General features: G+C 41.0%; 1 protein-coding gene across 1 annotated transcript in view; it reads left to right on the top strand.

The window, feature by feature from the left end:
• Window positions 1–17499, top strand: part of SLC6A11 (solute carrier family 6 member 11) — a 127168-nt gene that overhangs the window by 95471 nt on the left and 14198 nt on the right. Inside the window, exon 8 of the mRNA XM_053599571.1 lies at window positions 3696–3820. Within this exon, the coding sequence (XP_053455546.1) occupies window positions 3696–3820 (125 nt within the window). The remainder of the gene's footprint in view (window positions 1–3695; window positions 3821–17499) is intronic.

Below are 17499 nucleotides of genomic sequence, written 5' to 3'. Positions count from 1 at the left end.
GAAGCTAGCTTAGATAGCTTTATTAACTCACTTGTTAAGTCCCCAGTGTGTACTGTGTGCCTCCTGAGTAGGAAGCATCTTGACCACGGGAGAGCCAGACAGCAACAGCATAGTCTATAGAGTTCGTGATTTGGGGAAACTGAGGCACTGAGGAAGTCAAAGTGGGCAGGTCCAACATGCTGAGAAGAAAAGCTGTTGTAGAATCCACTGGGCCGTTGGACAGCAAGTTCTGTTGTTGTGGGGGTCTTTGAACAAGAAGTAATTGGGTATTGCTGGGTGATGAAGAGATGCTTTAGAAAGGTGGACGGGAAGGCCAGGCTGCCCTAAGGAAGCTTCCAGGCTCTTACAGAGGATGTGGGTCTGGGCCATGATAGGTAAAGCACTTTGTCAGCCTCAATACAGAATCTTAACCGTGACGGGAAGAGAGAGGCACCTGGAGAGAAGAAGAGTACACACGAGCAGCCTTCCGGTCTGGGCGAGTCTGAGTCCTGCCCCACTGGGATACGAGGAAGGATGCTGTCCACACAGGGGGCCCTCCTGGCTGGGAATTACAGAAATCACTTGGTCTCTACCGCTTTGAGCTGGGCTGTCCGCACTCTGAGGACACAGGATGTTCTTGTTCTCCACTGTACCCCTCGCACGCAGTTCAGCGCTGGCTAGGCAAAGGAGTGAGGAAGGACCCGCCCCCCTTATACAAATGAGCAGACAGTGGCTGTGGCGCTTGTCATTTTCTTGTGTTCACATGGCCAGTGATGGGGTACAGCTCTTTGCTCAAGTCTTCCCTGCTCCTACACCCCGATGCCTGACTAGTAAGGATGGCCAGTTCTTTCCTAAGCCCTGAGCTTGAAGAGGACTTGGCCCGTGTCTGGAGGCAGTGGCAGCTTTGGTCCCTGTGGAGTGCGCGGGGGTGTGTGCTGGCCTCTGTGGATCCCGTCTGTGCTCCCACCCGACAGGCAGGGTTTGATTCCCTCTCTCCTATCAGCAGAAGAAAGCAAATCCCCTAGGTGACACTACAAAATCAAAAGGTTCGTTTTATTTCCGCTTCCAAATTGTTCCACAAGCGGGTCTTCCTAACCGCAGAGTAAATTAGTACCCTCTCTGCTGACAGCATAATAGCTTCTGGAGGTCTTAAAAGCCCAGCTCAGCTCCTGCTGACTTCAAAGCACTGTTACATAAGCCTTTCACCTAGACATGGCCACAGGAACAGAGCGAACCAGGCAGGGAAAATCCTCCCTTCAGAAGACAAGCTGCTAAGCTGCTTCTGCTTGAAGATGTGGGTGGTCCAGGGTCTGGGGAGGAGGGGGAAGGTCACGGGGCTCCAAGAGACCTCAGGTGCATCCCTAAAGTGCTCCTATGTCCCTCTCTCTGTCTCTCTGTGGTGTGAGAAGTCACTCAAGAGGCCTCTGCAGGAATATGGGACAAGGACATTTGTTTTTCAACACCCATACGATGCCCAGAGATAAATTTCAAAAGTTGGGATTTAGAAGTCCTGATTCTTAGGGTGTATCATTTTTGTTTAGCTCCTAGGAGGATCATAGGCTTTGGTGTCTGAGACAACTGGATTGACATTCCCCGCTCACTAACTGACAGCACCACCTTGAGAATGTGGCTTGCTTCCCCTAAGCATGAGGATGCAGTGAAATGTAGCACAGGGCCTGGCATCCTACAGGTTCTTAAAACATGATATAGGACAGTTCCAGAATATAGATGTGGAGAAAATGCTTTCCTCCTCCAAATCACTTCATTGCTCAGTGTTTTGGCAAGGCAGGGCCATTGTGCCTCAGACTTCAGGAAAGAGGCATAGGAATATGCCTAACTTAGGAATAATTCTGCTCTTACCTGGGCTAAGCTAAATTGACTTTTGAGCAGCAGTTAAATCAGGCTTATAGATAAAGTCCTCAGGTCTGTCAGGCCAGCCAGCATTCACAGTGACAGAAGAGTTCTTTGTGAGCCACAGGTGCCACCTGGCAGAAGAGTTCTTTAACGGGATCTGTATCACTCACCCACTATCACAGTAATGCTGCATAACAAACATCCCTGGCACCCAGGGCCTGACCACAACAAATGTTCACTTTTATTGCTCACAACCCTTCTGGTCAGCTGGGGGGCTCTCCTTCAGGCTGTGGGTTGGGTGGGTTTGGCTCCAGGGTCCAGACCAGCCTGAGATCTGTTCCACTTATGTATATTCTGGGGTCCAAGATAGAGGGACAGCAGCATCCCTGGGGAAATTCTCATTAAAAATCACAGCAATGATAAAGGACAAGCCCAATCATGCAAGCACATCTTAAGCCTCTCTGTCACATTTGCTAAAATCTTCTTGTCCAAAGCAAGTCTTGTGGCTAAGCCCAAGGTCCATGGGGTAGGAAATATATGTAATCCTAAAGAAAAAGGTCAGGGGAGTGACCATGAGCTGAAAAATAGTTATTTGATCTAGTGCAGAGTCCAAGAGGCTCTGTTATCCAAGCACATTGTCTTACAACCAGTGAGATGTGGTTCAAAGAGAAGATATTCAAGGAGAATTGGAACCCAGAGCTTCTGACCTCCAGTCCAATGCTGTCTCCATTATGCCCTTGACTCCTAGGGCCTTCTCAAGGCAACAAACATTGTGTTACAGTCACCAACAACATTAGTAGCCTTTGGTTGCATTACAGAAAGTATTGTGTCACGAAAAGAGGAGGTGAGAGTCCTGGTCGTAGAATTCTTGAGTCTAGTCCTGAATGTGATCATTGAAGAGGGGTTGGACATGCCAGAGTGTATTACAGATTGTGACAAGGCCAGCTTACCACCCACAGGGATGAGACTGAGGCTAATCATGCCTTTGGCAAGAGGTTGGATGAGGTCACCTGGGAGCTCCATCCATATAAATTGAGGGTACTGACATGACGAAATCCCAGGTCTGGGCACTGCAGAGGCTGAGATCCCAAGAGGCTGATTCCCTGATTTGGCAATGGGAGGATGCTAAGCCCGAGGTAGGAGGGCCTGGAACTTGAAGGTACCATCTTTATCTCCATGGAGCTCCATCATTTGTAGTCTGTTTCTCCTGGGTCAAGGCTTTACACTGCTGAGTCTCTCCCAAGAGCAGGGGACAGTCACTGCCTCATTAAATCTCTCCATACGGGGTTCCAACCTGGAAGGAGCTGTGCTTCACAGCAGCAGTCAGGGATTGAGCAATTCGGTCTGGCAAATGCAGCTCTCATAAACAGCTTGGCGGGTATGGGCATGTGATCAAGCCTCTCCTCCCAGAGGCTGCTGAGAACTTCAGGTGTGAGGTCCGTGGTTGCTCCCCTGGCTGAGAAGCAGCCTTTTCTCACTCAGAGGCTTCCTCTACCCTTCTTGCTATGAGCTCCCAGGAATAGCGTCCTCTCTTGCTTTCCCTGACTTTCTCTCCTACCAGGGATCTGGAGGAGTGTTGGTCTATCCCCACGTATTTTCTCACTAGTTCTGAATTTTCCTACACGCTGGCCACCCCCACTTGAAACTGTTGGTCTGTGACTTACCTTATCTTCTGGAAATGCAGGAGAAGCTGTGTGACTGTGGGCCCGTCTCCTAACCCCTCTAAACCAGAAATGCTCCATCAGGAAACTGAGACTGTCTGTTGTGCCCACTGGCCTGAAGGATAGCCGTGGCCGTGGCGTTCAGAGAACATGTGGCTGTCCCACCCACCTTGACCCAGTACCATCTGTGCTTCCCTGCAGGGACTGCATCATGCTCTGTTGCCTGAACAGTGGCACCAGCTTCGTGGCCGGGTTTGCCATCTTCTCGGTCCTGGGCTTCATGGCATACGAGCAGGGTGTGCCCATTGCCGAGGTGGCAGAATCAGGTAAGTTTACCAAGGGTGGAGATGTACAAGGCCAGGGTGGGCGAGGGAAGCCCCGAGTGGTGACTGTAGTGAAAACATGATCTTCCTCCTCAGCCCCTTCACCTCCTGGTTTCAGGTCTCAGGAAGTAGCCCCATCATCGGTCCATAATCCAGGAATCACCTGGAAGGGACACCTCCTCCTCCTGAATCCAGGCCATCCTCAAGTCCTGTCAGTTTTGACTCCCTTGTGTCTGTGCACTTCATCCCCCCCCCCTGGCTCCAGACTGTCTCCCCACTAGGCTGGGCCGCCATCATCATCACCGTTCACCCAGGTGGCTGCAGGAACCTGTCACTGGACTTCCTGCCTCTGCTACTGTCCCTTCCAATCTACTTTACCCTGCAGAGTGACGTTTTCCAACACACAAATCTGAACCTGTTCTTCCCTGATGCTGAGCCTTTCTTGGCCTCTCATAGCACTCACTGGACTCTTAGCTTGACCACAAGGCCCTACACTGCCCTACTCCTGTGGCCTCCCCACCTACCTTACACCCCCACACTCCTATGGCCCCACCGAAGTGGTTTGTTTTACTTTCATGACATATCTCACTTCCTGCTAACGCAGGGCCTTAGCTATTCCCTCTTCTTGGAGAGCCTCTTGATCCCCCTCTTTCCCAGTTCCAGGCATGGAATCCCCATGAGTGTGATAGCCTTCAGTGTAGATTAACCGTGGGTTGTATCACACCCACCACAGACAGAGGTATCATTGCTGAGCTGATTGTGCAAAATGACAAAAACTCTTCTCTTGATTTCCATAGTGCTTGCATTTGTGGGAAATTCCATGTATATGAAAAAGTACAAAAATAGATTTGGTTTACTGACAAATAGGATTCTAACCTCAGATAAGTATAAACAGGTTTTGTACCTACAGGCATGTCCAGCAGGATGGTTAGCTGGGAGCAGCCGCTAGGGTGTCTGGCTTCCATCTGCCCAAGGCCCATGCTGCCCCTATTCCTCAGGACAACCCTTCCCTCTTGATCCGCTGTTTGTGTTTGGTGTGACAGTCAGGGAGGTGCCCCTGTGCCCCACTGAAAGAGGAAGCTGGTTACCACGCTTGGCTGCATGACTGCTCAGGCTGCATTACTGTCCTCTTGATCACGTTTATTAAAGATACAGATGATCCTTGCTGAACTCAGGAGTTCAGAGCTGGACCACAGGATTTTAATACAGTCACATCACAGGGTATCTAATCAAGGAGTAGAAACTGTCTCTCAGGTTATCTCATGTGACCTTCAGCTCAGCCTTGTACAGTTGTACTTTTTCTATCCCCATTTTGCAGATGAAAAAACTGAGGCTTAGATTGGTGAGATCATTTACCTAAGGTCACACAGGTTAGCATGACAGAGCTGGGACTTAACCCAGGCTGTCTGGTCTTTGAGCTCATTCTGTGACCACCCCATCCTGCTGTGGCCAGAGTGCCTGGTACTTCACTAAATATCCCCGCGTCTTCCTTGCCATAAATTACAGGGCACCCCTAGGAAGGGGAGTTGTTACCTTTCCTGTAGTAGCTTTACTTTCTCTTGAAAATCCTTTTCCACCTCTATAAAATGAATGTCCTAATTCCCACCCCACAGTGTTGAGATAGTGTATCTATAGCACTGTTGTTATTCTTTTTGTCATTACCTCCATTGTATAGGTAAATCTCAGAGAGAGGTCATAGAAAGAAAAAGAGTTAACTAAAAATAATTTTGTTGGTATTTTTCTTATTTAAAACCAAAAGCATACACATTGTAGAAAAAATAAACAAATTTTAATAAAGGAAAAGAAGTTCAGTTCAAATCCAGTACAACACTTTGGGGTTACCCTGCTAGGATTTTTCATGCATATGTATCTATAACTGTGGTGATCAAAACTAGGTCACAATATCCTTGGTGTCATGTAGGCTGGATTTTTCCATTTACAAGAAAGCATGCAGAGCTTACTCCTTGGTAAAAGGAGATCTCCTTCATGAGTTTTAATGGCTGTATGGAATTCCATTGGATGGATGTGCCATAGTTGATTTACTCTGTTCTGGTCATCAGACCTTAGGTTAGTTGTTTTTCGTGCACTACCTCATGAAATGCTCATGGCATCTTTGCAAAGCAGGCTTTGTCAGGGCTTCTGCTCATAGGCTGTATGGACTGTGCCCAACCCAACTCCAGCAGATGCACACAACAGCTCTGGGCTTTATAGTACCCATTACAGATGAGGATCCTGCAGTTCAGGGACGTGATGTGGTTTGCCCAAGATCACACAGCTCATAGGTAGTGCAGCCTGGATCTGGCTTCTTCTGCCTCTCTTTCTTGTATTGCTACTGGTGCCCAAGCAAGAAAGCCTGTTCTATGCCCCTGGTTGGGGGTGTAGATGAGACCAAGATCCTCTTTAAGAGTCTGCCATTTGGAGAAAATGGAAATTGCAACTAAATCTGTGGCTACCTCACCATTCTCAGAAGGACCTGAGCTCACTTTCTGAGGAATGATTTTTAGAAGATATTTAATTAGATCTCAGAACATTAAGTGGGACATCCCAGTACACTTTAGAGACTGAGCCAGAAAGTCAGAAGGTACTTCTTGCAGGGCTCAGATTTTGCCCTCTTCTAAGCCCATGCCCAAGATTTGCTGACCTTTCCTGAAGGCTCTCCTGTCTCTCTGATACTTTTACAATCAGGGTGCTCTTTCCTGGAGTAGAGATTTTACATAGCTTTTAGTTGAGTCTTAACTTTTTAAATCCAGTCTGATAATCTGTGCCTTTTAACTGAAGTTTGTCTACATGCATTTTGTAATTATTGATACATGGTTAAGTTCTGAAGTCTGTTTTAAGGCAGAAAATATCAGAATAATAATAAGAAATGGGAAGTGTCAGTTGTGTGGTGGAAGTGCAAAGTGATATGTTATTAACCCTAAGTAGATGTTGATAAATTACAATGTATATTTTTGGTCCAACTGCTCAGAATATAATTAAAAAAGTAGAGCTAAAAAGCCAATGGAAGGAATAAAATTGCTTGTTAAAAAATATTGATCAGCCCAAAATAATGCATGGAAAGCACAATGGAGTAAATGTAAGCAAAAACAGAAATCCAAAAAGAAAATAAATACAAAACAGTGGTCTTAAACCCAACCATATTGATAATTACATTAAATGTAAACAGAACAAACCCATAATTTAAAGGCAGAGATTATCAGACTGGATTAAAATAAACAACACCCAACTCTAAAAGAGATACGCTTAAAATTTTAAGGCACAGTTAAATAAAGCATAAAAGAAAAGAAAAGGTATACTATGCAAACAATAAGCATAAGAAAACTGGCTTGGCTATATTAGTATTAAACAGAGTAGACATCAAGTCAAGGAGTACTACTGGAGATAAAGAGGAACACTTTATAATTACCAAATGGGCAATTCACTGGAAAGACATAACAATGTGTTTATACCTGATAACAGAGATTTGAAACACTTGAACTTAAAACTGACAGAACTAAAGGGGAAAATAGACAAACATACTTGGAGATTTTAGCACCTCTTTCTCACTAATGATAAAACAACTATATAAAATATTGATAAAGACATAAAGCCTGAACAATACTACTACCACATTAACTTAATTGACATTTATAAAACACGGCACCTAATAACAGTAGAGGACAATTCTCAAATGGACATTGAAAGTTCACCAAGATAAACCATACACTAAGCTATAAAATAAGTCTCAAATATTTAAAGAGGTTAAAATCATGTAATATTCAAAATATGTTCTCTACTACTGAGTTACTTAGGTATCGATAACAATAAGATATCTAGAAAATCCCCAAGTGTGTGTAAATTAAGCAATACACTTCTAAATATCCCAGAGTTCAAAGAAGAAAGTATTTCAAACTTAATGGTAATGAAAATACAATATATCAAAATTTGAATGATGTAGTTTAAGTACTTCAAGGAAAATTTGTAGCCTTAAACGTCTATATTAGAAAAAGGTTTAAAATTTTAAATCTGATTTTCTATCTTAAGGTGCTAAAAAGGAAATAAAAATTAAATCCACAGTAAATAGAAGCAAATAAATAATAGAAGTAAGACATACAAACAATAGGAAATATTTTAAAACCCCAAAATTTGATCTCAGAGAAGATGAACCAAATTAGTAATCCCTTAGCAAGACTAATCAAGAAAAAAAATAGGAAAAGCACAAATAACTAATATCAGGAATGAAAAAGTTGATATGGCTACACATTCTGTAGACATTAAAATTGAGAATAAGAGAATATTATGTCAAGTTAACACATTTGATAATGTAGGTTATATGGGAAAAAATTACTTAAAAATATAATTTATCCAGACTGACTCAGGAAGAAATTGAAAAGATGAATAGCTGTTTATCTTTTAAAGAAATTGATTTTTTTTTATTAAAAACCTTTTCACCGGGCGGCGCCTGTGGCTCAGCGAGTAGGGCGCCGGCCCCACATGCCGAGGGTGGCGGGTTCAAACCCAGCCCCGGTCAAACTGCAACAACAAAAAAAAAATAGCCGGGCGTTGTGGCGGGCGCCTGTAGTCCCAGCTACTAGGGAGGCTGAGGCAAGAGAATCGCGGAAGCCCAGGAGTTAGAGGTTGCTGTGAGCCGTGTGATGCCACAGCACTCTACCCGAGGGCGGTACAGTGAGACTGTCTCTACAAAAAAAAAAAAAAAAAACCTTTTCACCAAGAAAACTCATGGCCCTGGTGGTTTTACTGGTGAATTATATCTGACATTTATGAAATGTGAAAGACATATGAAATAATATGAAAGAATTATATATATGTATTATATTAATCTTCTATAAACTTATGTAAGATTATAAATAAGATTATAAACAATCTTATAAATTAAGATTATAAATATTAATATAAAGAATTATATATATTACATTAATCTTACATAAACTTTTTTAAAACTTAGAAGAGGGAAGATTTCTGAGTATCTGAGAATAATGACAGCTGTATAGCTAATTATCTCTCAAAAATTTCTTCCCAAACAGAAAGGAAAAAATAAGAAAGTAAAAGTATATACTACACAAAATCATGCTCCCTCCTTAAAAATTAAAAAATGTCAAAACTGCAAGTAACTGATGAAACAAAAAGAAAAATAATGAAATCTCAAGGCATCGTTTTTCAAACTACTGCTCATGACTGCACAGCTGCAAAGCTTTGTGGTGAACAAAGGTAGAGTGATAAAAACTGTGGGGAAAGACAGATGAGAAAGGCAAGCAAAGGATTCTAAGGTGGATGTGGAACAATCTTAAATCTACTGTAAATCTGAAACTATTGGAAAGGATCCAAGGCAGATCCTATAGCAGGAACTATAGAAAAGGGACTTGAAATATGTGTTATTTAAGAGGGAAAGATCCACTTAGAGTGTTAGGTATCTGATCTGTTTTAAAAGTGGCATCATTTGAAACACATAGCTTCTAGGGGAGGAAAAAGATCAAGAAAGAAAAGAGGAGCATCCTTTGACAATTAGGTGGTGAAGGGAAAACCAAGGGGAAAAAAAGGATAAGATGTAAATTTCTTTAACACAAAAAAGGACCATAAGATAAAGGGTGAAGAGCTCACACTTCCTCCAGTAGGGAGAAATACTGCTCCTTCTAAGTACATGAGCTTTACTGATGGAAGGGGGCACTGTTAAACTGTGACTATTATAAAATACTCAAGAACATAAGATGGACTTGACTTTGAGAAACATCAAAGTCCATACAAGCTATTGCAGAAAGTTAGGAATAGAAATTTCCCACATGTCAAAAAAAAAAACAAAAAACAAAACAACAAAAAAAAAAAACCATGCTTCTCTTCTAAAAACCAATTGTGAAGCAGGTAAAAAATGTAAGTCAACAGGTCAACAAAATTAAATAGACTCAAACAAAAATCTGAAGATGTGAAAAAAATACCTTGAACCAGAAATTCAGAACTAACAGATGGCAGAGTGTGGACAGGAGCAGAAAAAATTAAAGAGAGTTGATCAAACTCAGGGGATGGGGAAAAGAAAAACAAAATTACCTCAGAAATGAAGAATAAATTACAAGGTGTCCAATGGAAAGTAGTCTAAACAAGGGATGTTGAAGAAAGATAGAAAAACAATCAAGTGAATGAAAATGAAGTAAAGGAAAAATGAAAAGTGATCCCTCCCCTAAAAACTGAAATGGAATATAGATAAGGAAGAAATAGTATTATCAGAGTCCCTCAACAAAAAAAATGAAAACAGGGAATGGAGGTTAATACTTACAACTATAAGAAACTTTTCAGAAGTGCATGAAGGGCTGAATCTATACATTAAGGGAACTCCTTGGGTACCAGAGAAAATATCCAGAATGATCAACCCCAAGACGTCTTAGTAAAGTTCTAGTTTAATCTTTTAAGGATAAGTATAACATCTTTAAGGTTTTTCTAGTAAGAAAAGAAAAAAAATCAAATAATTCTAAAGGCAAAGGATTAGACTGGCATCACACTTTTTTTTTTTTTTTTTAGCCATTTTATTTTTTATTTTTTTTATTTTTTTGGTTTTTGGCCAGGGCTAGGTTTGAACCCACCACCTCTGGCATATGGGACTGGCGCCCTACTCCTTGAGCTACAGGCGCCCCCCTGGCATCACACTTTTCAAAAACAACATGGATGCTGGGCATCCAGGTGCCTCATGCCTGTAATTCTAACACTCTGGGAGGCTGATGCGGGTAGATTGCTTGAGCTCAAGAGTTTGAGACCAGCCTGAGCAAGAGTGAGATCCTGTCTCTACTAAAAACAGAAAAACTAGCCAGGCATGGTGACACATACCAGTAGTCTCAACTGCTTGGGAGGCTGAGGCAAGAGGATTGCTTAAACCCAAACATTTGAGGTTGTGTGAGCTGTGATGTCATGGCACTCTAGCCTGGGGCAACAGAATGAGACTCTGTCTTGGGGGGGAGGGCGAAGGGAGTGAAAATCAAGACAACGTGGAGCAGAATTTTTTAATTCACAAGAAGTATGAATCAAGGCTTTGATATCTAGCCGAGATTTTTTTCACATATCAAGGCCATAGAAAACCCCTTTTCAACATATAAGAATTTAGAGAATTCTGTACTCAACAGTCCTTTGGAGTAATATTCTAAAGGATGAGTTTTATTCAATCCAATAATGACCTGGGAAACTTCAGGAAAAGGGCTGATGGTGAACACTTAAACATATGTAATCGTATAACTTAGACTAGAGCCAACATGGGAAAGGGTGGGGGAACTAATGTAGAAACACTTTGTACTGTTATAATAGAAATAATTTTACTAAAAATTAGGGAGAGAAGGAAAAAGCAAAGAGAAAAACTTGTGAAGCTCATTGTTAGGCATTAAGTTGTGTTAAAAGATAATGGTGAGGAAAACCAGGAAAGCAAAATAATAAAAGGTTAAAATAAGAAAACAGGGCCTAAAGACATCTAAAAAGGTACAAGTATGAAGGTAGCCTCTAGAACACAAGTATAAAACTTCCTAAATGCCAAAATAAATTCGTAAACAAAATAGCAAAGAATATATATCTTGCAGAGAAACAGAAGAAATATAAAAAATAGACCTAACTAGAAAATATTTTGACAGAGTTAAGACTAATAAACGTGATGTGTGTATTTCACCTATTAAAAGAAATGATTTTCAACTTGGTTCACAAAACAAGACCCAAGTATATGCTGCCTAGAAAAGGAATGCCTAAAACAAAGTGATCCACAAAGGCTAAAAATGATGAAATAAAAAATGATTGCAATGCTGATATCAGAAAAAGTAGAATTCAAGCCTAAAACCATTAAGCATGACAATGAATTGCACTTTTTAGATTTGAAAGCCAAAATTTACAATGAAGCCACCATTTACAACACATGTGAAAATGTGTGTACCAAACCACACAGTGGTCACCTTTACGAAGCAAAAACTGTACAAGACTCAAGGAGAGGGAAGTGCCTGTGGCTCAGTGAGTAGGGTGCTGGCCCCATATACCGAGGGTGGCAGGTTTGAACCTGGCCCCGGCCAAACTGCAACAACAAAAAAAATAGCCAGGCATTGTGGGTGGTGCCTGTAGTCCCAGCTATTTGGGAGGCTGAGGCAAGAGAATCGCCTAAGCCCAAGAACTGGAGGTTGCTGTGAGCTGTGATTTCACAGCACTCTACTGAGGGTGACAAAGTAAGACTCTATCTCAAAAAAAAAAAAAAAAAGGAAAGAAACTGACAATTACAGAAAACTCACTATACTAAACAGATTTATCAATAAAAAAATGAAAATAGTTCCTGCTTAAAAAAGAAGGAAAACAACAACAAAATGAACCAAAAGAAAGCACAAGAAGAAAGTGATAAAGCAGAAATGAGTGGGATGGAAAATAGAAAATACATCTAAATAATAAATTTAAGATTTTATTTTAAAAAACTAAAATAGACAAATAAGATGCTCAAGATCAAAAGGGAGAGCATACACATTAAGAAATGACAGGAAATAACCATTGACATAGAAGAAATTTTTTAAAATTGTACGAGTCTACTTTGCAGTTATAGAGGCAGAGACCACGCTTCCCTTCCAGCCTCTCTGAAGGTTGGCCGAAATGACTGACAATAGAGATTAATAGGAGAAAAAGGCATAGTATGGGGGAATCACAGGGGAATGATTACCTAATGATCCAGTGAAATCTAGGTGCTTATCTACCCTTCTTCCTAAGGAAAGGAGGGGGTCTAGGAGTAATTGACTTTTGTTATAAATGAACAAGCCCAAAGAAAAATGGCCTGAGACCGAGTTCGTCTGAGCTCTGGGGGCAATAAGGTGACCAGTAGAATTTCACTGTGAACAAAGGTTGGCCTCTTATACAGATAAAGTCTCCCCGGTAATCTCTCCAACCTGCCTTCAGCAGAATAGATGGAAAGTCTTTCTGAGCATGGTAATGACTCCCAGACTCTTCTCTGGCTAGTCTCTGGTTAATCTTTACAGGTTGTTTGATGAGATTCCTATAAAGGGAATCTTAAGACAATTACATTTCTTTTGGAAAGAAGCTTCCCTAGTCAGATAAGGAAATCCCAGAGAGAGTCCTGCCCTGCTCTAAATGCTCTGGAAAAGAAAGAGAGTTAGAGAGACAGGGGAGAGGGCATAGGGTCAGGGAGAGACCTTGGTTCTGAAGCTTGCTTCTGAGGCCTTTTAATTTCTTTTAATTCAAAGCATTCAATATGCCAAAGTGCCAGATCTGGGGGTATTGTGTTTTTTTGAGTACCAACATAATCATCGATGCACACGAATTTGAAAACATAGATGAAATGGATATTTTTTAAGGAAAATACAGATTACCAAAATTAGTCAATTGGGTATTAGATTTAAAACACGTAGTCTGATTTCCACATAAGAAATAGACAGAGTTATTGAGAGACTACCCGACTACAAAGCACCATGCTCAGATGGTTTTGCAGAGGAATTCTACCAAACCTTCAAGGACTAGTACTCTGTAAATTATTCCAGAGCTTTAAATGGGAAAGAAAACCTCCTAAATCCTTTTATGAAACATGTATAACATTGATACCTAAACCTGAGAAACACAAAGAACCAATACTACAAAGACCAACATCACTCATGCATATTGAGGTAAAACTACTAAGTAAACTATCAGCAAACAGAATCCAAAATCACAGTAAGAAGGTCATATACCATGACCAACTAGGATGGAGTCCAGGAATAATAATACAAAGTTGGTTTACGGCTAGGAAATGCATTATTATTATATGCTGTATTAATATATCTACATTTGGAAAAAATCCTTTGACAAAATTTAGCACCCATTTACAATATAAAATAACCAAGAAAGTAGAAATGAAGAGAGATTTTTAAATGGTGTGCCTGTGTGTGTTCGTAAAAGTTTAAAAAGAAAATATTTATAATATCCTAGTCATCATGTGAGATATGAGAATATATGTCCATTCATTTGTACAAAAGATAGAAAGGAATAGACTAGAAACAAAGGAGAATTTTTACCTTCAAGTTTGGGTGGAAAGAAGGGAGGAGCGGGAAGGAGGTGGTAAGGATGAGGAGGAGACAGCAGTTCTCCAAGAGTATCTTCATTTTTAACTTTGACTCTGGGTAATGTTTCACGTACCTTGCAAAAGAAATAAACAATCGCTTTTTGTGGTGGAATCCCACATGGAATGCAGACAGTAACAAACAAGACTGACTGTACATGAATGGATGATGTAACCACAGTGAAGGGAATAGGGAAGAAAAGGTTTATCTATGTAAGTCGGGGAAACAGTGTTTTCTCTTCATATTGTAATAAGGCTAACGGCAGAAATGACTGTACTCAAATTCCTACGGAGGTATGCGCTGGGAATTCTGCAAGTACTGTATGTGGAAATCAGGATTAAACAAATAGGTAGATATAGAAAATTACAGTCAGATTTTTCACGTTCCCAGGAAGAAGTTATAAATCAGAAAAGTGGAGATGCTTAAATGAACTATAATGAAATTGTAGGTATCAGGATATTGTAGTAAAAGTCATGGTTTTCATATGTATATAGAGATAGAAATATATGCGTACACATGTTCAAGGGTAAATATACATCTGTTACCTAGCTTTGTGTGCTGAGAGGGTCTATAAGTAGTAATACTCCGTAGTTATGAGCACGGCTAGAGCACAGATGTTGGTTTCTAAACAACATTCTTTCTCCAGTGAAAGAAACCAGGGCTCCTTAGAGAAGCAATTGCTCCCAGTGCGAGGACAGGACAAGACGAAGCTAGAATATTTTTGTGGTGCCAAAAACAATAAGGATGTACTCAAAAAAAGGGCAGAGGTATGTCCCAAAAGACACAAGAATCAATCCAAAGGCACTCCCGATGGCCACAGCTGCAACCATTTGAACAGCAAAACAGTGACAGTATTGGATTATGACCCATAGAATATATAGCTAGGATTCTACACTGATATAAATAAATAATTGAATAATAAATAAATGGGGTAAAAAGACAGCTATTCCTTACAGAATAATTCTAATTAATAACTGTAGAAGAAAAGGGGGAAATACCAAATTGCCATTAGGCAAACACCAGTGTAATACTTAGTAATGGTCACAGGCAGGAGCCACAATGGATTTTAAAATCAGTAGGTAGAAAACAGGATCTTTCCATGATCTCAATGTATTTCCTCTTCTGAGATATTTAACAATTAAAAAGAGAAAAAAAGATTAACTTTACAGTGGAGAAAGCTGGCAGACACCATCATGACCTTAACCTTAAGTCATCAAGGTAAATATCACCAGTAATAAGACGAATGTGTACTCCTGATACGATACTCTGAGAAGGACACAACATCACTTATGTGGTTTTTTAGCAAAAAAAAAAAAAATTTTTTTTAAATGCATAGCCTCAGTCAAATCATGAGACAACATCAGACGAACCCACTCTGAGAGACATTCTTCTGCAAAAAATGGCCAGTGCTCATCAAAACTGACAGGTTTGTGAAAGACAAGAACAACAGGAGCTGGCAGAGCCTGGGGAAGACTGAAGGTACAAGTGCTAAGTGAAACGCGGAGTTCGGGACTGAATATGGGAACAGAAGGTCAAATGGAGAAAACTGGTAGAAAGTGAAAAAGGTGTGTGGCTTAATTAATGGTATTGTACTGATGTTAGTTTCCCAGTTATTAAATATTGAATGTATTACCCTAAAATCAGAAGCAAAGCAAGGATGTATTATACTCATCCTACATCTTTGCTATATGGTCTTGGAATTTTTAGAGAGTGCAGTAAAGTAAATAAAATAAAAGGTGACTGAAAGAGTGGTGCCTGTATCTCAGTGGTTAGAGCGCCAGCCACATACACCAAGGCTGGTGGGTTCGAACCTAGCTCGTGCCAACTAAAACAACAACAACAACAAAAGACAGCTGGGTGTTATGGGGGGTGTGCGCCTGTAGTCCCAGCTACTTGGGAGGCTGAGGCAAGAGAATCTCTTAAGCCCAAGAGTTTGAGGTTGCTATGAGCTGTGACACCACAGCACTCTACCGAGGGCGACGTAGTGAGACTCTGTCTCAAAAAAAAAAGACTGAAAGGAAGAATAAAAACTGTCTATCGATAAACCACATGATTGATCATGTCAGAAAAGCTAAGGAACCTGCAAAAAAAAGTATAAGTGAACTTAGTACGGTCACAGGATAAAGGACAGTAAACAAAATGTATTGTATTTCTTTATATGCTAGCAACAAACAATTAGAACATTTTAAACTTCTCTTCACAAAACACCAGTTAGAAAATGAAAAGGGAAGCCACAGGCTGGGAGAAAGTATTTGGAGTATTCCTCCGATAAAGGATTTATAGCCCAAATATAGAAAGAACTCTCACTGTCCAATGAAAACAAAACAGCCCCCTAAAAAGTGGACAAAGGACTCAAGCTGTCACTTCACAAAAGAAGATTGACGAATGGACAATGAACTTAGGAAAATATTCAACATTATGAGTTGTCATCGAAGTGCAAATGGAAACCATAATGATACAACATCTCACACCCACCATAATGACTCAATTTAAAAGACTAACAATATAGACTGTTGCCACTGGTGTGGAGCTGCAAGAAATCTCAAACCTTGCCGGAAAAACCTGTAGAATGGCACAGCGACTTGGGACATTTTTTAGAAAGAATGTTCTTGTGGCATTTCTTAGAAAGTTAAACATGATGGGTTTATGACCTAGCTGTTCTAGTTCTGTCAATAGGTGAAATAGACAAAACTAATCTGAGGTGAAAAAAAGGTCACACTGATGGTTGCCCAAGGTGAACTTGGAGCGTGGAGATGGCAAGATTGCAGACGAGGCCAAGGCCGTGAAGGCAGTGTTCAGCATCTTGCTCAGTTTCTCCCTCTGTAAAATGCAGACAACACTTGATCGCGGTGTGGTTATCTGGGCATGTACACTTTCTCAGAATCCATTGAACTATACACTGAACGTGGGCATTGTATGCAAATTATACTCTAATAAGGCTGCTCTTTAAAAAACAAATCATCAGAGCTAATGTTTGTTAAGCATTGATCTTTTTAAGTGGTTCCCATATTTTGTACCGTCTTGCTGAATTCTGAGAACGGCCTTTTTAGGTAGGACTTTATTATCCCCATTTTTTCAGCTTAGGAAACAGAGACACAGATCACAGTAAATAATGAAAGAACCAGGGTTGAACCCAAGACGGTTTGGCTACAGAGCCCGTGTTCTTGACCTCTGTGCTGCAGGGTTAGACCATCAGGTGTCTCTAACATTGATAAAGTTCAATCCCGAGGACAGGGCTTACCAAGCCCTCTGTTTGCAGCAGCCAAAGCAGGACCTGGGAAATGAGAGAAAAACCTAGAGGAGGAGGAATAGCATTTCTCCAAACCTGGACCCCTAACTACCTACATCTGAGCCACTGGGAGCCTAGACCTTGCCTCACTCTAGCTAGAGGAGCCAAATCAGAATTTCTGGATGGTCTGAAGAATCTGCATTTTAACAAGAAATTGCACCCTCTTTTCATGAGAACAATAGAGACAGGTCTGTCCAGAGGAAGGACCAACTTGGGTTTGAATCCTCATCTTTCAGACCCTTGCTTGCCTTTCATACAAAAATGGGCATCAGAATAGCACCAAACGCTAGGGTGGCTGGGAGATGGAAGCGATTTGAGTGGCACAGAGAAGGCGCTCAGTAAATGCTAGCTAA

This window comes from Nycticebus coucang, chromosome 8, assembly GCF_027406575.1.
Source record: "Nycticebus coucang isolate mNycCou1 chromosome 8, mNycCou1.pri, whole genome shotgun sequence".
Classification (NCBI taxonomy): domain Eukaryota; kingdom Metazoa; phylum Chordata; class Mammalia; order Primates; family Lorisidae; genus Nycticebus; species Nycticebus coucang.
This window is presented reverse-complemented; position numbering and strand designations above follow the sequence as displayed.